This window comes from Cyprinus carpio, chromosome A18 (genome assembly GCF_018340385.1).
Source record: "Cyprinus carpio isolate SPL01 chromosome A18, ASM1834038v1, whole genome shotgun sequence".
Lineage (NCBI taxonomy): Eukaryota > Metazoa > Chordata > Actinopteri > Cypriniformes > Cyprinidae > Cyprinus > Cyprinus carpio.
In genome coordinates, this window is record NC_056589.1 from 24,827,507 (window position 1) to 24,853,527 (window position 26,021).

General features: G+C 37.1%; 1 protein-coding gene across 12 annotated transcripts in view; it reads left to right on the plus strand.

The window, feature by feature from the left end:
* LOC109065548 (FERM domain-containing protein 4A-like) overlaps window positions 1-26,021 on the plus strand; it is a 137,498-nt gene that overhangs the window by 90,281 nt on the left and 21,196 nt on the right. For 11 of the 12 annotated variants that reach the window (XM_042775595.1, XM_042775596.1, XM_042775594.1 and 8 more), the window contains exons 2-11: window positions 6,758-6,823; window positions 14,120-14,214; window positions 16,824-16,916; window positions 19,199-19,283; window positions 21,573-21,629; window positions 22,080-22,102; window positions 22,881-22,964; window positions 23,431-23,496; window positions 24,096-24,153; window positions 24,383-24,469. In XM_042775595.1, the coding sequence (XP_042631529.1) occupies window positions 6,758-6,823; window positions 14,120-14,214; window positions 16,824-16,916; window positions 19,199-19,283; window positions 21,573-21,629; window positions 22,080-22,102; window positions 22,881-22,964; window positions 23,431-23,496; window positions 24,096-24,153; window positions 24,383-24,469 (714 nt within the window). Of the gene's footprint in view, window positions 1-106; window positions 477-6,757; window positions 6,824-14,119; window positions 14,215-16,823; window positions 16,917-19,198; window positions 19,284-21,572; window positions 21,630-22,079; window positions 22,103-22,880; window positions 22,965-23,430; window positions 23,497-24,095; window positions 24,154-24,382; window positions 24,470-26,021 lie in introns of those variants that run through there. The other variant, XM_042775597.1, reaches the window with a different exon arrangement.

The following is a 26,021-nucleotide window of genomic DNA, read 5'->3' on the forward strand; positions in this document are numbered from 1 at the left end:
GTGTGCGCGCGCGCGTTTTACTCAATCACATTCACAGCCTCTCCGGTGTCACGAGGGGAAAGGAGGAGGAAGAGGAGCAGGCAGCAACAGCAGCAGGAGGAGGAGGAGGGTTGGGGTTTGGTGTGGAGGAGCTGCTAGTTCGTGTGTTTGTGTGTGAGTAGTGTTGTGCGGAGCTGCTTGCTGGACGCGGGCCAGCGGCGGTCCCTGTGAAGCAGCGCGTTGAGAGCGGAGAGGGATGGGATGGGATGCGCTGGCACTGCCGCTGTCGGTCCGCTCCGCTCCGCCTGTGCAGCTTCACCGGGGATCACAATAACGACATGGATGATGCTGAATGCGAGGATGATTTAGGCCGGCATGTGAACGTTTTCTCATCGGATTTAACCCATTTGGATTACTGTTGTTGTTGTTAGAGAACATTTATCTCTTATTTCTGCGAGGAATTCACACACGCGGGAGCATAAGGGATTTTCAACAAGGTAACGTAAATTTACGTTGGTCTCGCGCTTCAGTCAGTCAGTGAGAGACGATGGAAGGATGGATGCGTTAAATCCGAGGTTTCATTCTGTTTCTTACTTAACTACACAATTATACACACATGTTACAGTCATACGGATTAAAACTCGAGGTACAGCACTGATTACTGACCATACACGGAGGATATCATCGATAAAATCCGATTTTAGGAGGTGAAGAGGGTCCTCAGAGTGTAAACTGTTCTGCAGCTAACGTTAGCTTGCTAGCCACTTAACGTTACCTCAGAAACACCGAGGCATGTTATGTGAGAAATACTGCGTCGTTTTCTCATAATGTTGATGTGTTTTGACGAAACACATGCTTAAGGTGATTTTAGAAACTATAAATGTTGCTTTTAAAGGAGTTTGCTAAACATTTGCTTTGCTTGGTCACAATTACTGCCCATTCAGACTCGTTCATCCGTTTTTCCAAGGCTGATAACCTGTGCTGACAGCTGAATATGATCAGATCTGCTGCGGATAGTGACAGGAACTTAAAGGGATTTCATACATTTGACCATCACGGTCATACCCTTAAAATCCTTGAACAATGCAGTTGTATTACATTTACAGGAAATGTCCTGTGACAACCTCATAGAAAGGATTTGCTGTATTAAAACTGTTTCTTAATTAAATGTGATAGTAATGCCTCTCATATAAAGATATGTTGATTTGGGCTGTCTCAAAAACTTCCACATTGATGTATTTCACTTTAGTAAATTTGGTTGCAATGTCCAATGAGATGTGAACTGCCTACATAAACAGCATCATAGTTGCATTGACCCAAACATGCTTTGTAGATAGACAGCTCAGTAGAGCATTTTTAGGCTTCAGATGCATTCCAATATTATATATTGTTGCAACTTCCTATGACACACTCATAGAAAGGACTGTGTCTCAAAACCTAATGAGATGCCTACCTAAACAGCATTTTTGGACTTCCTAGATGCATTAACTGATTTAGTAGCAATGTCCTATAACATGCTTATAGGATGCAAAGATATGCAGAGATTTTTGGCATCAAAAATGCCCTCAAAATGTTGTCTTGATAGCTAGCCCATTAGGTTTTGAGGCACAGCCTGGGTTTGGGGTCTGTCTACAGACTGTAAACAAAGCAGTCCGGGCTGTGTCTATCTGGGCAGCTGTGGTCCTGCTGGTTTAGGGTGACGGATGTCTTTTTTTGTGTTGCTCAGCCTGTGATGTCTGCACTGCAGGGCAGCAGTGTCAGCGGGCTGATATACTCTAGCACACACGGTCAGGCATGAAAACCAGACCTGTAGTCACCTAAACTTTTAGCATTTGTCAGTGTGCACAATGAGACTTAATTCGTGCTCGAATTTGTGATCAACATTGTTTTTTTTGTCATTTTGTTGTCATTGTGCATCAAGGGTAAATTCCCTTTGCTGTGTGTACAGGGTTGTGTGTGGCAGTCTATATCATCACAAGGATGTCAACCACCTCCAACCATGTTTAATATCTGTGTCTGATATGATCTGAATTGAATATATCTCTGTCTTCTACACATCATACTGCTCAGTGACAGTGTATATGAAGCTAACATGTAGCTTAGGATTTAATACGGATAAACTGCAAAGAAACCCTAAACAGGGCATCAGGGTCAATCTTAAATCTGCACTAGAGAGTGGGTTTATCATCAGATCAGATTATGTTACGCTGTAATCGTCTCTTCTGCAGTGTGCATCAGAGTAACTGCACCTTATTATTAGGGCTGCATGATTTTTGAGAATCCAATAGCAAATCTTCTTAAATTACAATTTTGATTGATTGTTTGATTTTTTTTTTTTTTTTTTTTTGGAAAGCTCCAGGTTTGCTGTGCTTGACTGTAAGGGTGCATAATGTGACTATAAAATAATAATAATTATTATTATTATTTTATCTTTATTAATAATTATTATTTTTATACTGATGATGATTATTAAATTTATTATTAAGGATAAAAATAAATATTACTATTGTGATGTTCCACTGCAAAATAAAAAAATCAAGTAGTTAAGAAAAATATAATAATATTAATAATAATAATTTACAGTACAACTGTATAAACTACTAATAATTATGGATTTTTACATATAATTTCAAACATTAATTTCAAACCATCAAGCTGTTATTTTGGCACAAAAACTCAGGTTTCTCTTTTGTGGGCAAACATAAATGCTTCTAAAGATTTCATTACAAGTTGGGGAAGATGGTTGGCAGATGTTATGTTCCCAAACGCGGAGATGAGTTTGTGTAGCAGCATTTACTGTGAACTGAGCTGCTCTTGAGACACTGTAAACAATGGCTCATGAGTTGCTCGTGTGTAAAAAAACAAAGTGCCACGCTTCACTCAGAAACATGCTGTGTAGATACTTTAATTAAATCACACTAAGCCATGTAATTGTACAGCCCTTCTTATTTTGTCTATAAAAGAATGACAATGATTTACCAAGATTACACTGACTGAAATGTGTGTGTTATGTGATTTTAATGACATCACAGGTTTGCAGGGCATTGCGAGTGTAGTGTGCCTCACTGGAGTTCAGCTGAGGAAGAAGTGACTCACTGGTCAGTGATTACAGGCGAGGCATTTTGTAACCACACACCAGATGCAGCATACAAACACACTACTGCAAACAAACCATTCTCAGCACCTGATTGTTAGATTCTGGAATTGTGGTTGAGAGCTGTTCACCTCCCCCTCCAGATCCACCCCAGTGAGGAGTGTTGTCATTCAGTGGAGCGGAGGTGTGACATCTTGAGCTTCAGGCTGTAAGGATGTGCTTCATTCAAAGCCTCAGGTTTAATCTCCTATTGTGTGGTGGGAAGTGTTTCTATCAAGCCTGACTCAGACCTTAAGAGGTTTAATATGGTGATGTAACCAAACTGCAGTGCTTTTGGGCTACCGCAAGGTCGGTAATAAAGTTTAAACTTAAAGATTGGAAAGTCAGCTCAGTATCAGCCACCGCAATCTGGGTTCTGCATCTTTTGCTTGTTATGAACAGGCCCACATGGAATCTGTACCCTCAAAAAGCTTTGCAGAATTGGAACAACCATCATTCACAGTTCTACACTTCCCACCACACTGTTTGTTTATGAAATGTTTTGGCTAATTTGAATATGCTTTCAGCTGCCAAAACCAAAAGTGTGTGATGCTCTGTTTTACTTTGTTTTAAATCCATTTCATTGGATTCTGCAGGTTAAAAAAAAAAGTCAAGATTTTAGTGTCTACAAGGATATTGTACTTTGGAGAAGGATTTCGTAAGACTATTTATTTATTATAATCGATCAAATTTTTTTTAAAAAAGTTTAGTTTTTTGTGTTTAATTATGATAATTATATTTACAAGGATACTGAACTATGAGGAATATTTAAGTGAGAGTTTATTCATTTATTTTATTATTTGTTTATTGTTTTTAATAGGTTAAATTTTGAGTAGGTGTTGGCTGGGAAATTTATATATTTTAGTCCAGTTTGATTAATTAGGTTGCCCAAATGACTAATCAGCTACATTATATATATATATATATATATATATACAGCTACATTATATATATATATATAATATGTATTTTTTTTATTTACATTTTTTTGAAAATCTTGTGTTACTATCATGGTTTCTGTTTCTTAGGGGGCGTTTACCTAATAATGCTTTAAAGGAGATCAGTTTGGTTTTTGGGCAGCTGGTAGATTAGTGAGCTGTCATTACCCATCCCAAAACTGGAATATATATGGTTTAAATGATGTTGCAGTGGTTTGGATCAATTATGCATCCTTTTTTTTCCCCTCATAAATGAATATCATAAAAGTTAGATGAGCTGACCTAATTGGGTCGTGCAGCTCAAGGGAAGGAATTAGACATTTAAAAAAAATCATAATTATTGTATTGTGTATTTTATTGTGGTGAGGTTGTTATTGTTTTTTTTTTTGTCTTCATTATATGGAAATGTGATCTCACTCAGTGGTTGAGGGATAAGAATACGGATGTTACTTGAGGGCATGTTATTCTGAAGACAGGATATAAGCTTTTATGAGATAGAGTTGGAGTTAGATTCAGTGTTAGCATGACCAAGTGAAATTCATCAAGTAAAGAAGTAAAGCCCCCCTGTAAAAACATTTTCACAGGTCAATAACAAACTCACACCAGTCTGTTCAGACACACGCATACACACACACAATTAATCATGTGGTCTGTCACATGCTTGTGCATTTGACGCTGTGTAGCTACACTGAGGAACAAGGCAGAGGAGAAGGGGAAGAAAGGATGTGTTTCTAGTCCTGTGACTCCCCTCCTCCAGTCTTTTCCCCCCACGTGTGCGTGGAGGAAATGTGAGCCATGCTGCTTTTATCAGCCTCATTGTTTGTGTTCCTCAGGGATGGTGCTTCCTGATGGCAGCCAGAACGCTCCACATGTTCCCATTCTGATGTCCTTACATACACAGCCACGCTGAAAAGCTTGAGAAATGTCTTGTACATTTCTCTTTTTTTCCATTTTCCTTTTAAGTTGGCCTACATATAGAGGTAGAGGGGGTGGATGAGAGTGTGAAAGCATGGAGGAATAGAATAAGAGCGCAATATAACACACTAGAGAGAGTGAGTCGGTGCAGTACTGCTTTCAGACTCGTACAGGATGTATAAACAGGAACTGGACGGAAAGTCCGCTGATGGATGTAAACTACCGCCACTGTTAGTATCACATTCACAGACTCTAAAATCCCTCTAAACATTTTTTAATTTATTAGTTTATGAGAAAATAAATGAAAAGTTATGTTTTATCTTTAAGGGAAAAGAACAATGGAAGTATCAGGTTGCACTTTGGTTCTTTATACTTGAGTTGTCAAACCAGCTCAATCCTCAAGGCAGAATAACTCACGTGATGACATGGCTGTTAGTCAGACTCTGTTCTTCACAGATGTAATGGTCCACCTACTTGTAATTGGATGTTTACTATACGGATTGGCACAGAAGCAACGATCTTAAGTAAACACTCACAAAAAATTGTGTGTGAATGGAAAGCTAGCTAGTGGGAGTGAGCAGTGATTTGAGATCAGACGATAAGAGCGTGCACTCGATAGTAACTCCAAACATGTTTCATAGGTGGAATGTGTCTGGACTACAAACGTCCAACTGCGCCCTGTGGGAGGACTTCTGAATGCACATACTCAGTTTACCCTGGAGGAAAGTGTGTTGTTAGTGTGTTTGTTTTTCTTGCAGACTCAATTGTAGATTAATTATGAGTAGTCTTCTCTGGCTTTGATAAAAAGAGGCATTCCTCACCATGGCAGATGACAATCAAAGCACTAATCAGATTGTGCGCTGGTGCAGGTACCTATATGACATGGCACGACCCCTCTTTCATCAATTAGCAATTGCAAATTGCAAATTGAGGGGAGTTTTATATTAACACAGCCCTGCAAGCCCTGATCTCTAAGCAGTGATGAATATTAAATAGAAGCTTATGTACATGTATGTTATGATGTATGTACTATACAAAGTGATTTCATGTAGTTAACTGCAGCTTTGAGTATTTTTTGAGTGAATATTTTGTCATCTAGTCAATGTTATACCAATCTATATGACTGACTTCTGCAGAAGGCACACAAAGATATTTTGAAGAAAATTTAGACTGTTTTTGTGCATAAAATGAAAGCATTTGCAAAAAATTAAACAGAATTTTTATTACTTTTTTGTAAAAGCCACTTTTTTTTTGTATGTTTTACAGTACTTGTGGTATTAGCAGTTTCAGATAAACCTGACCCTAAACAAGTAATTGTGGTATTAGCAGTTTCAGATAAACCTGACCCTAAACAAGTAAATCTGCAAAGTGTTAAAATGACACTATTTTTAGATGGAAAGTAGTAGTAGTTAAATGACATGCTTTGTACCTGTTCATTATTTGTTTTATAATATTTGATCTCTAAATTTAGTAAAAATTGGTGGTAGTCATGTTAAGTGTGTCTGTAGTTACTATATATTTTAACCAGAAGGAGTTAAATCAGAATACACTTAAAACATCAAAAAAGATACTCAGCATCAGCACTGAAGTGTGAGATAATTCACTTTAAAAGTGTGTGCTTGTGTGTGGGAGAGAATGAGATTGAATTCTGCTGCTTGACTGGGAATCGCGCTGCTTGTGTATAAGGAGAGTTCTATTTTTGTCACCATGACCCAGTATTTACAGTTGATTTCACCCTGCTGTGAATGTGCTTTCACTAATCTCTTTCTCTCTCTCTCTTCCTCCACAACAGATGACGGAAGGGCGGAGATGTCAGGTCCATCTCCTGGATGACAGGAAATTGGAGCTCCTAGTACAGGTAAGACAAAATACTTTTTTTATTTACAACAGGCCAGATAAAGGTACAACCAATGGTATGACCAAAATGTGATATAATAGGTTTTTAAGTGTTTTGGGGAGATAATTGATTCTGTTTGAATCACCAGCACAATGTCCAGTATTAGTGCAGAAATATTAAAGTTGAATGACTTTTGAAATATATAGGTATTAAAGTTGAATGCCTTTTGAAATATATAGGTGTGAAGTTTTGGTCCATGTTTTTGTCATAAAGGCCTCAGTTTTCCTCTTGTTTGCCTGAGAGGGGAAATCCTCATTGTTCCTCTGAGACTTAATTAATGTCTTGTGGAAATAGTGGGCTCTTTATCAATCTGTGTGCATGTATGAGTTTGAATGTTTGCTCTGTCTGTGCAAATGTAATATGACTCCTTCTCCATTGCCATTCTCCAATTTCACAGCCAAACAGACCTTGAGATCAGTTTGCCCTGACCTGAACTCTGTAATATGTTTGTGCATATGTCTCTCAAGTGTCTTTTAAACATCACTTCCGCAATAGTCAATCTGGCAGGTTTAGGTGCCCGTAACAACACCAAACCAGCAGCCTCTCAAGTCACCCACCCAACCACGCATACAGCAGTCCCCTCCTGCACAAAACACTCCATAAATCTTCTCTCAGGATGAGTTCAGTTTCCATAACAACCCTGTCTGTCTCCCATGCCCTATCAACCCTCAGACCTCAATATAAACAGAAGTGTCTCCTCAGCACGGCTTTGTTTTCTTAACACTCACACTCATATGAACTTTCTCAGGAAATCTCTAATAATGAGTTAAACGCTGCCTATGGCATCCCAGTCACTGAACACATGAGTAATAAAGTTTATAATACTGTTCTTTTCTCTTCTGTCTTGTTCTGTTGTTATGTTGTATTCTATTATTTTTTCTCATTTATTCTATTCTATTTTTCCATTCTTATTTTCTGTGTTTTATCATTTATGTACTATTATAGTATTTATTAATATCGTGAATTAGCTTTTATTGTTGTATTTTAATTTTAATTTAAGTTTTAATAATTTTGTTATCTGCTTGTGTCACTTTTTAAATTTTTTTCTGTATAGCTTTCATTCATTTTTGTTTGTTTTAGTTATAGTAATTTTAGTACTTCAACTTATTTTATTTCAGTTAGTTGCCAAGACAGTATCTCTAATCTTTAAGATATTTTAAAATTAAGTTGAATATAATTTTTTTTGTATATAGATTTTGTTTCAGTTATTTCAATTCTTTGAATTTTTATAACACTCATTTGGTTCTTTTATGGCTTCTTTTTATGTTTTGTTTTTCTGATTACTTTCTGTTATATTTTCTTTACGGTTTTATTTCTATCTTTAGTTTCTGTTCTGACCTGCTCGATTCAGTTCTATTTGTCTTTCTCTCTTTCATGCTCTCTCATGCCTGTCAGGTGCAGTTAGGTGACCTGATTCCTCTAGACTCCAATCCAGTTAAACTCCATCATAGTTGGAGAAATGTAATTTCTCAGCCTCCCCCATCTCTCATTTTCCACACACTTTCATTCTCTCCTCTAAAATGCTGGTTGAGTGGATTGTGGTTGCAGTTTCGATTTGATAAACAGAGAAATCTAGAAAGTAGAGGAGGTGAGAGAGTCCTTAACAATCAGGTAAGAGGATGAGAGAGTGGAAAAGAATGGATATCCAGGAAGAGAGAGAAAAAAGAAGGGATAAGACAGAGGGGTAGTCAGTGTGTCTTACTCTCTCATTTCATGATTTATTGAGCTGTTGCAGAATATTATAACATTATTTTAATCTTTACGCATTTGTCCTACTTTAGTCATGAGTACTTAGATAGATGTTCTTTTAGCAGATTTAGCCCATTCTTTCTGCTTTCTGACTTCTCTTTTTCCTGCTTTCTCTCTTCCTCCATGTGGGCGGATGTTCTGGAGAAGGTTGTGTAGGTTAATCGTGCCTTTGAGAATTCTGCTGTTATTCCAAGTTATTTTTTCCTGCATGTTCCTTGAGGAACAGCTCTTCCCTCTTTCCCTTATTTTGTGTTGATCTACCTAACAGGGTAATGCTGCAGGATCTTCTGTGAATTTAACCAACTGTTATACTAGATTTTATGTTCTACTCCCTTCCATTCATCTGCATGTGAAAGATCATGTACGCAAACATGTATGTTGAATTGCTTGGCGAAAAGATGTTGGACCAAAAAGGATAATTAACAACTTGATTAAAATTTTAATGGAGGAAACTCTTAATTGTGTCAGTTTTGTATAGCCTTCATCTCTTTTTTGAGAAACTTAAATACAACTTTAAGATGAGATGTTTTGAGGAAACACGAGTAGATAGTATTTTTAAATTTAAAGTCACTAACCAATAAAATGTCTTTGTCAGATTCTTCAAAATATGTCAGAACAGCACATTGAGGAAAGTTTAACCTGCAAGACTTTAAAAACACATGTAAATAATGTACTTTTTTTTTTTTTGTGATTGCGCATTGAGGAAAGTTAAGTGCAGTGTAACCTTAAAATCCGGTGTAAACACCCTTTAAGATGTGAAAAAACTTACATATGCAGTAGTGAAATCATTGTCTGGTTTGGTTGTACTGATGGGTCTCTGTTGGATCTTTCTGTAGCCTCATTTATTTGCTTCCTCTTTCTCCTCACTTCTTCCATGCCTCATTAGAGGCAATGTACCATTCTGAAGGTTATCGTGGATGATCTTACACTGTGCGACTGGTAATAACTTTGTAAATGATTTTATATTCCCATTAGAGACTGAACATTGCTGCTGTCTCATCATTTGTGGGCTTATTTGCATACAGTGCTGTGGCTTTAGTGGAGGTAAATTTTTGTGTTTCCCTTTTTATTTTAGTTTTGACATGACGTTGGTTTATAATAAGGTAGACAGTCTTACAATACAAGAGCTGTCAACAGACTTGTATTGTATAATCTTGCATTGTTTTTCAGCTGTCTAACTGCTCGTTAGCATCTCTCACCTGTCTCTCCACAGCAGTCTGTAATTTTGTGAGTGATGTGCGTTTAGCGTGTGTATTTTGTCATTTTCCACGGTGAGTCAAAGCAGGTGCGGTTAGTAGATGGTTCTCTCGTGTCCTAGCTCAGTCCTTCCTCTCAGCTGTAATTTACACTGTCTGTCAGGAGTTTGACAAGAGCATATTTGGTCTCTCTTGAAAAAGACAGACCTTTGAGTTTGAGGTAGGGGTGAGTTTGAGGTAGAATTCAAGAAATTGAATGAACAAATATAAAAATAAAACACACACTTTGCTGTATCAATTATACATGGATTCTTATTAAAGCAACTGTATTAAAGTTCTTCAGTCAAAAGCAGTGAGTGATTTTTCTCTGTTTTGTTGTTTTAATAACATTGAAGGGATAGTTTACCCAAAAATGAAAATTCTGTCATAATTTACGCACTTTCAAGTTGTTTTAAACCTGAATGAACTGCTTGCTTCTGTTGAACATAAAAGTTATTTTGAAGGATGTGGGTAACCAAACAGTGACTTCTATAATAATGGGAACAGCAACTTTTTGGTTACCCACATTCTTCAAAATATGTCAGAACAGCACATTGAGGAAAGTTTAACTGGCAAGGCTTTAAAGCACATGAAAATAATAATTTGTGTGTGCTGAGTAATTTTATGTTTATTAGGGCACCATTTGTGTGTTTGTGTTGTATATGTTGGGCATTTCTACTCAATCACTTGTAAAGAGACATGTCTGAAGGTAACTGCCTGTGTAGACAATAGTGTGTTTGTTTTGGAACAGACCCATTGTTTCGAACAATTGCACTTCCTTCATAAATGTATTTACACTGGCTTTGTGTCAGATTAAAAATGTAAATGTAAAAAACATCTGTTATATAATTACATCTTCAGATTTGAATTCTGTTATTTTACAGTGTACAGGCGGCTTTAGAGAAGGACAGGATCTAGTCTGCATTCTTGATCAGATCAACATGTGTTTTAACAGTGATAAATCCTGAACAAAAACCCTAGCATTGCTTTGTGCTGAAGTCATTCCGTTTGATGAAAGCCGACTCACATCTTTCATCTCTGTGATCTAGACCTGACGGCGTGTGTTCTTGTCATCGCTCTTCTGTCCTGATCAGTCACCCACTGTTTAATGATATTAAATCACAACAGTCCGGATATTCTTCCTCACAGCCACATGCACAGTGTTCTTGTTTTTCCATGTGGAAACATATGTTTTTTATTGATCTTCATTAAGTGTAATTGCAGTATTGAGTTGTAATGCATGTGGAAACATATGTCTGTGATTTATATAGCGCTCATATTGATGGCTCTTAACGCACACAATAACAGGATATTAATACTTCTTTATCCTTCTTATCTACAGATTTCAGAGACTCTGAATACATTATTATATCAGTAACTGTCATAATGAAGTCTAGAGGCTAAACAGAGAGAGAATGAGGTGGAAAGAGATAAAATATACTGCCATTCTTTAAGAAAATGGACATGGTTTGTGTTTTAGCCCACTTAATTTTCTCAACTGCAAAAACACACAAATACACCACCAAAAATGGGTCCAGATTGCGGTCATATTAAACCCACTTCCTCTTCTTACCGCAGACACATACTTACACACTCACTTTGGCTAATTAAGGAAGCAAGCTGTTTCACACAGCGTTGCTTTGAATGATGAGATTAAATGTACCAGTTGATTGATGTGGTGTTGTGTTGCAGGTCTCACCCGAAGAACAAGTTTCATTTCTGATTAAGATAAAATAATATCTAAAACAAGAGAAGCTGGGTTTTTGAGATCAGACCTGAAGGGAGGGTGGTGAATCAGAGAGGACCATAATTGCGGTCTCGTTTTTTTAAAACTGTATGATGAAGTTTTGTTTCTGACACAACAGAACAAATCTGTTCCAAAACCTAGTGGGTTGCCTGATTTTCTGCTCTTTACATAGGAAACTACCTTCTAAGGTGGCATCCTAACTGAAACAGATTATTTGAGACACTCAAGACTGGACAAACAGGGAGAGTTTAGCATTAACAAATATTATTATCTAACAACTCTAATGCAGGGTTTTTTCCACACTGGGGTTCATGAACCCCTGGGAAAATCACACAGGAACTAACCCGTGCTTACTGTTTTACTATTATATGTGTTATCTAAGTGGGTAGCTCACTCGGTTTTGCAACACCTAAGAACTACCTTAGTCCAAAACTTTAACTAGAAGACATGCATTACAATTTTAAATGTCATACTATATAACATAAGTAATTATGAACTTGCAATTCTACAGGCTGTAATCTACCCCTAGTTCTTTTCTTTCTTTCTTTCTTTTTTTCTCTTTCTTTTTTCTCTTTCTTTCTTTCTTTCTTTCTTTCTTTCTTTCTTTTTTTCTCTTTCTTTTTTCTCTTTCTTTCTTTCTTTCTTTCTTTCTTTCTTTCCATTAGCTGAGGTTGTGGCAGTGATTGTACATTTGCTCCAGATTTTGCTGTGCTATTTTTAGGGTGTGTGGGTGGGTTGGCTCTATTATAAAGAGTAATGTTGCTCTGTGTGTGTGTTTTTATGTGTTTATGTGTGTTTTTAATTTAAAATGAACTGTGTTGAAACTGGAAAAAGTAATTAGTGTTTTGAACACAGACTCACGTACACAATGCATGTGTATATCAAGTACACATCTGGTTTAAATTAATTAGACTATTTTGATCTTTCTCAGACTTCATTAACATAATTTCATCAATAACTGTACACACATAAATACAGATAGAACTTATGAAAAATTTCAATTTAAGAACTTTTTTCAACATTAATAATAATAAGAAATGTTTCTTGAGCACCAAATCAGCATATTAAATAACTACAATTAGAACAGTGGCAGAAACTAGCTGCTTTAAATGTTTCAAGGTTTTCTGCTATGAAAACCAGCATGTCCACCATTTCTGGTTTCAAGCATGAACGTTGGCATGTCACCACATTCACTCCTTTGCTAAACACCCTCTCAGATGGTGAGCTTATAGCTGGAATGCACAAATATTTTTGTGCAAGCTTGCTCAATCTTGGGAAGTTAATTTGATGTAGTTTCCACCACAGAAGAGGATCTTCCTCACTGTCGATAGAGGGAGTAAGCAGGTAGCTGTTCATCTCAGAGTCAATGGCTTCTACAAGTTGCAGAGATGCTGGCATGGCTCAGACGGTCTTGAAAAAGCTTCCCAGACACTGGCCACCAGACACTGCCTCAGGTGTTGAAATAGATTTGTTGTGTTACCCTGTTTTGCCGCAAAGACAGATCGACAGGGCTTGCAAATTACCTGGCTCTGTGATAAATCATCTCACCTGTATCCAAAGTACTCCCACACCACAGATGTTGATTTTTTTCTGTCCTGAACTCATCTTCCCTGTTTCTGTAGTCTACTATCTGTTGTTGTGCTCGGTTCTGTTCTTGTGCTACATTTAGGCATGCTGCATTCTGATTGGTTTGGATAGCATACTGCGGGAGGTCGGGGGCGCAGACAAAATCATGCTATAAAACAATTTAGCAATCGCTCATGCTCAAATTGTGATTTTATTATGATTTCAATGAATCGCACAGCCCTATTTAAATTATATTAAAACTGAACATTTTGATCAAATAAATGTAACCTTGGTGAGCATAAGAATCTTATTTCAAAACCATTAACACTAATACATTGTGAATATGACAGACATCAAGAAGTCAAGGGAAGTTAAATGCTTTTTACTTATTAATGGTTGTGTGTGGATACATTGGTAGGATGGTAAGTTGTACAAAGCTGTCCCAGGACACCAGTGATTTCAGCCAGTCACACACCCATGGTTTACCACACACTGGTTCTGACACACACTTTACACTGACTCACTTACACACAAAGGGAAAGCTCAAAGCTTGCAGAATCAGAGACATTGTGACTGGTGTGTCTCTCAGTTTTCCAGATTATTCTGGGTGTTTGTCAGTGCTCTGTATTTCTTTGTATAGTTAAAAATAATGATTAATCCTTCTTAAAAGCAAATATCTCAGTTGCATGAGCATATTTCCGATACTGTTTGTGCAGCAAATCAAGTTCTGTTCAAGATGCAACACACACAGACTGCAGACAGACAGAGTCGGCATTAAATTGCAGAGTCACTGCACTGCATCAATACTCATCAGAATACAACACTCACAGCCTGCCAACTTGCTGACCCTGTGTGTGTGTGTGTATCTGGGTGTTTTTGTCTGTGTGTGTACATTCTAAACCAAAAGATCTCTTTTGTTATGAAACCTGTTTTTTTTTTCTTTCTTTCTGTCTCTCTCAGCCCAAGCTAATGGCAAAGGATCTTCTGGACTTGGTGGCATCCCATTTCAACCTGAAGGAGAAGGAATATTTTGGAATCTCTTATGTAGATGAAACGTACGTATACCTAAGACATCTTATTAAATATCATGTCAGTCTGTAACCTATGAGAAAAGGTGTAATCATGAACAGTTCAGCTCTCTGACTGTGCCAGGACTGGATGAGTGAGCATGCTGTGATAATTCCACAGGGAGATGATTGCCTTCCCTCTTTCTCCCCTCTTCACTTTCTATGACAACCAGCTCTTCATTTAGTCCTACACAGTGTGACCTACTGCTGTGCAACATTTGTTAGATGTATCTTTGTGTAATTTCTTTAAGGCACACACTCACTCACTCAAGAGAAGTGTCCCGTCTTTTCTCTCTGCTGGTGTGCTTGGTGGAATGTGTTATTTGTAGTTTCCAAAGATTTTGAAATGTTGTCAGGTGACCTTTGAACCACCCCGTTGTACATCCTTCCCAACAAGGGGTTGACAGTTTGCATTCACCAAGGACTTCATGCAAATGGACAAATGCATTTCTGTCTTCACTCATGTTCTTCAGAAATACAAAATAATATGTTAATAAATTATATAAATATTTATAGAATTTAATAATAAAGATTTTTGTATTTTATAAAATGTATTAGGTAATATATAATGTGATATGATCAGTAAGATGTTTTTTAAAGAAGTCTCTTATGCTCAGCAAGGCTGCATTTATTTGATCAAAAATACAGAAAAAAAACAGTAATTTTGCAAAATGTTATGAAAATATAAAATAATGGTTTCTATATTAATATCCTTTAAAATATTTTTTTCTGATATGCAAAGCTGAATTTCCATCAGCCATTACTCCAGTATAAAGTGTCACATGATTCTTAAGAAATCATTCTAATATGCTGCTTTATTAGTAGAATTATCAATGTTGGCAACAGTTGTGCTGCCAAATATTTTTTTACAAACTGCGATACTTTTTTCAGGATTCTTTGATGAATAAAAAGTTAAAAAGAAGAGCATTTAAATTTAAATATTTCCTTAAAATATAAATCTTTGCTATCACTTCTTAATAATTTAACACATCATTGCTGAATAAAAGTTTTAATTTCTTTCAAAAAAAAAAAAAGGAAAGAATACAAATTTACTGACCCAAACTCTTGAACTGTAGTGTATATTGTTAGAAAAGATTTCTATTTTAAATAAATGCTCTTCTTTTCAACTTTTTATTTATCAAAGAATCCTGAAAAAAAGTATCACAGGTTCCAAAAAAAATATTATGCAGCACAACAGTTTCCAGCACTGATAATAAGTCAGCATATTAGAATGATTTCTGAAGCATCATGTGACACTGAAGACTGGAGTAATGATGCTGAAAATTCAGCTTCGCATCACAGAAATAAATTAGATTAGATTTTAATGTATATTAAAATAGAAAAAACATTATTTTACATCATATTATTATTTCACAATATTACATTTTTTCTGTATTTTTGATCAAATAAATGCTGCCTTGATGAGCATAAGAAACTCCTGTAAAAAAAACATAAAAAAATTTTCTGATCCCACACTTTTGACCCGGTATATTTATATATATATATATATATTAATGAGAATATATATACAGGGTGCGATTTGTGAAACAAACAGGGGGGGGATGCTTTTGAAAAATTTTATGAAATGTTTTTAATACTACGGAAATTGTATTTAGTGTGATCTCGGTTTAATAAAAACATTGTAAGCCTACGTTAGGCCTATTAATTGTAATGATTTAATGTCCACGGTTATTCAAAAACAAATTACATCGAGAAAGCGAGCAAAGAACACAACGGAGCTTTTTGAAACTCCGAATCAGTTAAATTGCGTCGCAAAATGATTCACTGTTTCGATGCGCTTCAATCGGATCGCGTATCGCGAATCATTTGATTCAGATCTGGACATCAGAGCGGGTTTGCATGATGTTTTTATCCCCACCTATATATATATATATATATATATATATTGGGGAAGTCAAACTATATATATTGGGGAAGTCGTGGCCTAATGGTTAGAGAGTTGGACTTGCAATCCAAGGGTTGTGAGTTCGAGTCTCGGGCCGGCAGGAATTGTAGGTGGGGGGAGTGAATGTACAGCGCTCTCTCCACCCTCAATACCACGACTGAGGTGCCCTTGAGCAAGGCAACGAAACCCCAACTGCTCCCCGGGCGCCGCAGCATAAATGGCTGCCCAGTGCTCCGGGTGTGTGTTCATGGTGTGTGTGTGTTCACTGCTGTGTGTGTGCACTTTGGATGGGTTAAAAAGCAGAGCACGAATTCCGAGTATGGGTTACCATACTTGGCTGTATGTCACGTCACTTTCACTTTTTTTTCACACTTTCATATGTATATATATATATGTCATAAGTAGAATCAACTTTTGGATTTATAATTACCTTTTAAAGATAATATATCTGTGTGCAATCGAATATCAATGCAATACTTTCCTGAGTGCTTTTTGTCATCACTGGCTAAATTATGCATGGAAATGCACATGTGATGACATGTTCTTGAACATAAAACAGCCCTGTTGTGGCTCATTTTCCACATGTTTTATGACGTTATGTGGCGCTATGAATGAGAAAATAAGATGTTGCAAGACATTTCCGGTTGCTGTTACAGATGCTGTCAGTCATTTCTCTTGGGTATGTTTTTAGGGGTCATTTCAGCTGGTTGCAGTTAGATCGTCGTGTTCTGGAACACGAGTTTCCTAAGAAATCTGGACCCATTGTGCTTTACTTCTGCGTTAGGTAAGTACAGCTGCACCACAAAAACAAAAACACCACAATAAACGTTTATATATATATAGAGAGAGGATAAACAGTGTTTTATATATATATATATATATATATATATATATATATATATATATATATATATATATATATATATATGACTTTCATGACAGAACTTGGAATTTTGATTATTTAGTGATATAGGTCTTGTTAAATGTGGAGTGATGACATCATTATCACATGGCACAGCTGATTGGTTCTCTCCTGTATTGGTAGCCAATAAACTCGCTGGTCAACATGCAAATATATTACTAGATCTTGTTGTAGCAGTGCAGCTTACTTCAGAAACCCTCCCCCTTCCCCAGCTCCACCTGTATAGATCTTCTACGAATTGATTCATGTATGCTATGGGGTTATTTCATGTATGTTATATTTGCAGCAGCAGTATTCTTACATGCTCACAGCAGCATGGATGTTGTGGATGTATTGGCAGTAGCAAGTCTCGGTACTCAGCGGCAGTGTAGATCTATTCCGCCAAGACCAAATACATTAACATTGTCATTTACATTACCATGCCAATCCATCCAAGAGTTGTCATGAGTTGTCATGACAGAAATATATTATATATATAAATATATATATATATATATATATATGTATATATATATATATAAAAACATATAAATGTCCATATTACTTCAGAAAATCCCAGCTGAATATTAAAAAAGAAAACACTTCACACTTCCAGCATGAATTAGCGTCAACACTTCGATCAGAGTGTTTTGGCATTGGGGTTGTTTGTGTATGTGTTTGTTTATTGTTTCAAATTAGCGGGGTCAGTTAACTATTAAAGCTCACTGGCAGTTACCGAAAAACAGCCAGTCACAATCTACTATTCCTCTCATTAACACCCCCAGCAATTTGAGCACCATGGCAACAGCATAGTGTTAATCAGACTGTGCTTGAATTGCAGAGCATGAGCAGATATCTGCTGGGAGGGTTGATTCGTTAAGATTTTAATTTCATCTGCTTCGAAATATGACCAATACAAAGAGCAACCTGTATATTTATTGCTCATGTGTTTTTATGACTGTGTGTGCGAGAGAGTTTAAGTGGCCACATTTGTGTGCTTCCTCGCAGTATTTTACTGTGTAAGTTGCACTCAGCACACAGTCATACATCACCACGCTTGCTGTGGGTGGATGCTGGTTTATTGCTGTTAAGCTCAGCATTAAAATAGCCCAGCATTTTACCCATTTGTTGGGACACATGTGGATTGCTTTTCTCTCTTTCAGTTCCACTTGCATCAATTTGGTTTTCTGGGTCACACACACAGACACAAACACTTAAATGCATGTATACGCATGCATTTTGCTCTAATAGCTGCATGCAGAGTTGTATTTCTTTTTCTTGAGCAATAGCAATAGCAATAGCTATGTCAGTACAGTTAAAAAATTTTTAGTTTTTAATGCATCCATAAGGTCCTGTGTGAATCAGTGTGCATGTGTGTGTTGTCCTTTCTGCTCGTGATTGGGCTATTGATTGGAGTGAGCTAAAGTCTTTGATGCGTTTAAGGCTCTGTCTCACTCACATCTCAAATTAAACCAGCTGTCAATACAGTTCTAATCACTTTAATCTCTCTCACTTTCACTCGTTTTCTGACTCTCTCATTTCTTTCGCTACTTTAACAGTCAGCCATGGATTCAAAGCATGTGTCTTCGTGTATCATGTGTTGTAGGGTTCATTTTAAGTTCATTGTATGTCTCAGTGTATGTTCAAGGTCATATTATCAGTTTACATACATCTGTACATATGTGTCTATGCATGTGTGTGTCTGTGTAACTGTCCATGTGTGTGAATGTCACAGCTTCAGTCTTCAGCTGAAATTAAAAATGCCATGCTGAGAACACTTATTTATTTATGCTGATTTAATATGTTTGTTTGGTGTTGTTGTTCCCACTACCTCTAATCTGACTGCTAAATGAAGCTTGCACAGTGGAAATGGTTTTCTTTTTGTGGGTTTTGAGAGGGATGGAGACAGCAAGAGGATATAGTGTTTATGATGCCCTCTAGTGATTGGTCATTGAGTCTGCGTATTTAATACATTGTTTCTCTCAAACTGTCTGAATGAACCTGCTGAAGTGAATTCAGAATTGGTTACTCATACTGAACAATTTTAAATCAAATACTCACAACTAAACAATTGTGTTTGGCTGTCTTAATCTGTTAATTGTGTATATTGTAATGTTTTTAAACTTTAGATGTATTTTGATGTACTTTTTTTTTCTCTTCTACAGGTTCTACATAGAAAGTATTTCTTACCTTAAGGACAATGCCACAATAGAGTTGTTCTTCCTCAATGCTAAGTCCTGCATCTATAAGGTAAACTGTTGTCACTGTTGTATCACTAGAGGGCAGTGTTAGCTTATACCCCTTCACATCCATTTGTTACTTCCATCTGTGCCTATGGAGCACCTTATAAATGCAACATTACAGATTTCTCTGGAAAATGACATAATGGCAGTGCTGACTGACTGATGGTACTGTAAGAATGTGCAGAGTACCAAGCTCTTCACTAGCACCTAAAAACGTATATTACATTTGATTTATTATGCATACCATGATTCAAAAGTTTGGACTAGACATTGAGTGCGTTTACATGCACCCTCATTATTCGATTATAATGGGATTTTGGCAATATTGTGATTGAACATTACCTCATGTAAACGCAGTTCTTTGATCAAAATAATGCTATTAAGATAACAGATTATAAATAACAGATTATAATGGAACTTTGTGAGATCGCAACATTGCAGTGTTCATCACGGCACCAAATAACCTTCCAAATATCTATAACCGTGTTTTGTATTTGATGTAAGTGTACAGTGGCCAGTAATACACCTATGAGTTCATCATTTGTGCTGTGGAGTATATAATGACGGTAAATGTAACCATACTTCTGCAAATAGTCAGAATGTTGAAAATTGCATGTAAATTGGAGTGAATAGGTCTGCTTGTGTCATGTAAACGTCTTACTGTGATTAAAGGGATGAAAATTTTGTCATTAATCACTTACCACCATGTTGTTCCAAACCCGTAAAAGCTTTGTTCGCCTTCGGAACACATTTTAAGATATTTTGGATGAAAACCAGGAGGTTTGTGACTGTCCCATTGACTGGCAAGTAAGTTACACTGTCAAGGTCCAGAAAAGTATGAAAGACATCGTCAGAATAGTCCATCTGCCATCAGTGGTTCAACCGTAATGTTATGAAGTGACGAGAATACTTTTTGTATTCGAAGAAAACAAAATTAACGACTTTATTCAACAATTTGTCTCCTCTGTGTCTCCCCACATCACCGTAGCACCATTTTGGAGAATATCTGCTGGACGCAAGCAGCGTACGCTATTGTGTCAGCCGTACTGCATGGATGAGCTGTTTTTGTAGAAAACGTATACTTGTGTCGTGGCTTAAATTGTGTTCCAAACACAAACAAAGCTTTTACAGGTTTGGAACGACATAGGAGTTAGTGATTAATGACAAAATTTTCATTTTGGGGTGGAGTATCCCTTTAATCACAGTAAGACGTTTACATGACACAGACCTATTCACTCCAGTTTACATACAATTTTCAACATTCTGAATATTTGCAGAATACATTACATTTACCGTCATTATTCGCATACTCCACAGCACAAATTTTGGGGTTGAGTAACCCTTTAAGTCCTTACTCTGATTATTGGAAATAATCACATTATTGGTGCACATGCAAACGTAGTCATTGTTACAGAAGATTTCAGTTTCAAATAAATGCTGAACTTTGTTGAAAAGAAAAACTGTTTCCACAAAAATAAAAGCACCACAACTGTTTTCAATATTGATAATAATAAGAAATGTATCTTGAGCAGCAAATCATTAGAATGATTTCTGAAGGCCTGGAGTGATGGCTGCTAAAAATTCAGCTTTGCATCACAGGAATAAATTGCATTTTTAAATATTTTTTGAACCCCAAACTTTTGGATGGTAGTGTTTATGATAAATATAATAAAAATATAATAAATATTTGCAAAAGCTGTTATTCTGCTTTAGTTTTAATTTGTTTTAATAAAAGTGCTTAATTCTTCCAAAAACATTCCGTTTGGTGAATGTGTGTTTGTGTGTGTGTGCCACTGGTCACATACCGCACATTCCCACCATGAGGTCATTGCTCACACTTTACTCTAGAGTCAGCTTTCCAATATATGCCAGTACTGTGTGTGTGTGTGTGTGTGTGTGTGTGTGTGTGTGTGTGTGTGTGTGTGTGTGTGTGTGTGTGTGTGTGTGTGTGTGTGTGTGTGTGTGTGTGTGTGTGTGTGTGAATGTGTGTGACATTCCTGAAATTCTTGTTAAGCAAAGGTAACGATTCGCTCCGTTTGAATTTGTCATTGAAGTAATCAAGACCCCCTACACTTCAAAAAAACCCTCACCTAAAACCCATGTGTGTGTATGTGGCTTTGTCCTGCTATTGATTACACAGGAAATAGCTGAAGTGATTTGCATAGACCCTTCAGTGATAAGTAAGCAGATCAGGTCATTAAAAGTGAGAGAGATAAGATAAGAGACAGATGAATGGAGATGTCCTGTATGCTGTGATCCTGAACTTAAGGGTCTCTTTCTCTCTGTCTTTCTCCAGGAGCTCATAGAGGTGGACAGCGAGGTGGTGTTTGAACTGGCCTCCTATATCTTACAGGTAAGATCATGTGGGGCTGTTCATAATTTTGTGCACCTTCATAAACCTTCCAATGAACTTTCATAAAGTACATTTATCTCAAATACGCGTGTGTAAGCGTTACAGAGTCATATTCAGGTCACTACAGTATTTCAGTCTGACGGGGTGCTTTATTTTAAATCTAAAACAGGAAGTTTCCTTTGTACTGTAAGTTATCTATACGAGGGAAATACTTTGGAGAAATATGGTTTTCCTTTATGACTCTGTGTATGTGTGATCCAGGTATAGTATCAGGTATGTTATGCGTGTTTGACCTTTTGGAGGATTCAGTCCAGATGGCTGCGACTACATCCCCTACTGAGACACACATGCACTGTTCTGTGTATCAGAGGATACAATCTTTCCAAGCGGTCTCGTCTACCATCAAACACTCATTATTGGTACTAAAATATGTCTTTTTTTCTCCCACAGGAAGCTAAAGGAGACTTCACGAGGTAAGAGGCTGGTTTGAATGAATGAATCACCTTCCAGTGACCTCTTTTGCACTCACATGCTCTCAAAGTCTCTATCAGAGTGTCATTGCAGAGTGAAAGCAGATCCGATTTGTGGCGTATATCAAACTCTCCTTCTCACATAAGCACATGCACACGATTCAAGAGAGATGGAGAGAGAGAGAGAAAGAGTGATATGGGGGTGTGAACCCTGGGAATGGAGACAGAGGGGAGGAAATGGAATGCAGAGGATAAACAGTGTTAAATTACACACACTAACCTCTGGCTCCCTCCATCTCTCTCACACACACACACACTTACACAAACACTTTCTACACATAGTATCTTGGCTACAAATCTGTCACTTGTGCATCCATACAGCTTTAATCTTTCACTATTTTCTTTGACTCAATCTCCTCTACCTCTTACACTTCCTCTCAACCTCTCCATCATTCTGTGTTCAGAATGGCCACACTACCATACTATCCTAATTTTTGCATTATGCGTTATATAAATTGCTCACATTTTGTATGCGTGGAATGTCCCGATAACCTTGATTGTCATTTCCAAGATGAAGGCTGGTCATGTGAAAATTATTATCATTTGCACAACTATAATTAAAATAATAATTATAATAATTAAAATATTTGAAGTACTTTAATTTGCCTTATGTGTCTTCTGTCTCTTTTCTGTGATTCTGATTGACTGATTTTTCGCTCTGTTAGGCCAGGTGCTTCTGTTAGGTGCTTCTTTTTCTGAGCATTTTGTGTTATTTTTACAGTAATGATGCTACTAGGTCTGATCTGAAGAAACTGCCAGCATTGCCTACACAAGCACTGAAGGAGCACCCTTCACTTGCATACTGGTGAGACACACACACACACACACACAGCTGTCAGCTGATAATGGAGAGGTATTAATGAGATGTATCTGCTCTGTGTTCTCTTAGCACCATGGGAAAGGATTCCCCAGAATAATTCTCTAACCTAATTTTCCTAGAATTCTATTTGATGTGAATGAAGTGTTTCACAGATGCTGCCGTTCTGAGACACACTCACTCACACATTCATATTGAGCAGGCTGGTGTACTTCCTGTTCTAAGAATGAACTTATCTCCTTCATGGTGTTGTATTTTATTGGCTGTGTCTCTGTACATCTGTAAGCCTTCACTCTTGTTTGTTTGGTGTTCCTGTGAAATTTAAATAAGTTGACAGCCACGTTCTCATGAGCATTGTCATCTGTTTCTGCTAATCTCTGTGTGTGTGTGTGTGTGTGTGTGTGTGTGTGTGTGTGTGTGTGTGTGTGTGTGTGTGTGTTGTGTTTTGTTGTAGTGAGGACCGGGTAATTGAGCACTATAAGAAGCTAAGTGGACAGTCCAGAGGCCAGGCAATTGTCAAGTAAGTAAAGAATATTGTCATGACCAAAAACGTTCTTCTAAGTTTGATGAGCAGAAAATGTCCAAAAGCATTTTATCTTAAAGGAATAGTTCACCCAAAAATGAAACATCATCATTTGGTCACCCTCATGTCATTTCAAAAACAACTTTTGTAGAACACAAAAGAAAATATCAGATATTTTAACTGTTTTTTGTCCATATTAGGAATCAGTGGAGTCATTGGCGATACAAACATAAAAAATTATCACACATGGTCACATGGCGTGTAAGAACCAATGAGATTTGATGCTTTACACTGTTGACTTTTATTTTGTCATTTGTGTTTTTTTTGAGTGAACTCTACCTTTAATTTTGAATACAGTATGTGTTCTTTTATACTTGTTTTATACTAAATCCTCTTTTAGGAAAATGTTTTGCTTGAAAAGTGTGAAAATCTAACTGTGCCTAAAGTATCCAAATACTTTTCGTTTGCTTGTTTTTGCAAGTCTCAGTGACTACTTCTGAGATCCACTCCCATGTGTTCACTGCTATTGTAAATTGTCTGCATATGTAACATTCATAACATACTGTCAGAGATTTCTTATTTCTTCTCTCTCACAGTTATATGAGTATAGTGGAGTCGTTACCCACATATGGAGTGCATTATTACGCTGTTAAGGTGGGTCAGTGTGCTCTGAGGGAAAATTTATAATCACAGCCATCAGTCCACACACACACATTCACACGACCTATAGTATCGCTCTTGACTTAAAAGTGTTAAAGGATGCTTAAGACTCAGTGTGTTTAAGATAATCGTGCTGTCATCAACCATGAGCTGACACTTCTTTTCTTATCGATGTGTGTGTGTGCATTAATGCTCTCTTTTTCTCACTCTTTCTCTCTTTCAGGATAAGCAGGGTATCCCGTGGTGGCTGGGTTTGAGTTATAAAGGCATTTTTCAATATGACTACCAGGACAAAGTCAAACCAAGAAAGGTAAGACTGTCTATCCTCTGTGGACTTACTGCAGTTTGACTTCTGTTTGCCCTCCCTTCACATCTCTTCATCTTGGTCATCCTGTAATAGTTTTACCTCCCTGATGGTAATTAGTTGTGCTTGGCATAATTCATCCCTCACCATTTGTGCTACAGACATGAACAAGACCTTAAACTATGACACTTGTTGTTGAGAGGTGTGCCATTACTTTTCTAAGCAGTCTGAGTTACTTGTCAGGCGATAAAATAGACAAATAAGTCTCTTTTTACTTAGGCAACCTACCAGAACCATAGTCACTACTTAAAATGTAGCTTATGACAGTGCTTTTTAAGAAAAGCTCTTTGTTTCTTCATGAGGGAGGGAAAAAAATCCCACTTCTCCTTTAAAACTCTACGCTTTGCAGAAAATACAGTGGATGTAAGCAGTTTCCCTTACGCTTTGTTTTGAAACTTAGCATGAGTTTCTTCAGTTGTGTGTTTGTGCATGTGTATGAACATTGGTTCATCACTTGGTCACCTTTGCTTAACCTCATGACATCAGCCAAGACAAATCTGACCGTCTGAAACTTGGGTGTAGTGACTTCAGGTAGGTCATGACCTCTGGCGGTCTGACCCCATAGCGTTTTTTGTAACTTTAGACAGAGACTCTCAAATTTCCAGACAGACGATCAGGGACACCAGGTAACTGAAATGCTACAAATACATCCCAGTCAGAAGAAACGCTTGCTGTCGGAATGACTTTACTTCAGGTGTGTGTCCTGCTGGCTTTGGTTTTCCATTCTCACAGCACAGACCTGTATTTAAGTTCTCTCCAAAGGACAGACAAAAAACTTCAGCCTGTGGTGAGGAACAGAAAAACCTTTCCCAAAACCGCAAGCTAAAAATAGCGTTCAAAGTAGAAAGTCCAGCCAAGCTCAAAGCCAAACTCAGGCCTATTTACAGAGAAGGATCTGTTACAGAAACCGAAAGTTGAAATGAAACAACACAGCAGAGAGCAGCTGAGAATGGAGGGAAGAGAAACCAGAGAGAAGAACTGACGCGTCTGCAAAAATGCCACAGATGCAAACTAAACAAAATTATAGTTTACTGACAAATCCAACTAAACCTGGATGACAATTTAAAGGGATAGTTCAACCAAAAATGAACGTCATCATTTACTCACTCTGATGATCCAAACCTGTAATACTTATTTTTCTACTGTAGAACACAAAATAATATAGTTTAATGAAGGTTTAAAGTGTTTTTGTTGATACAGTGCAAATCACAACAATATTGGACCCTATTGACTGTTATTGTATTTTCAAAATATCTTCTTTTATGTTCAACAGAAGAAAACAAGTCCTACAGGTTTGAAATGACATGAGAGTTAGTAAATGGTGACAATATATTCAGTCTTGTGTGAACTATTACTTTATTCACAAAGAACAATCAGACATCTAGCCCTATGTTTAAATGCCAGACTGCAACTTTCCACTGATCTGCATTTCAGATGGGTCATTGCCACTAATGTTCTCATTTCACAGTTTGCCTTCCTTACATATGCATGTTTTAAT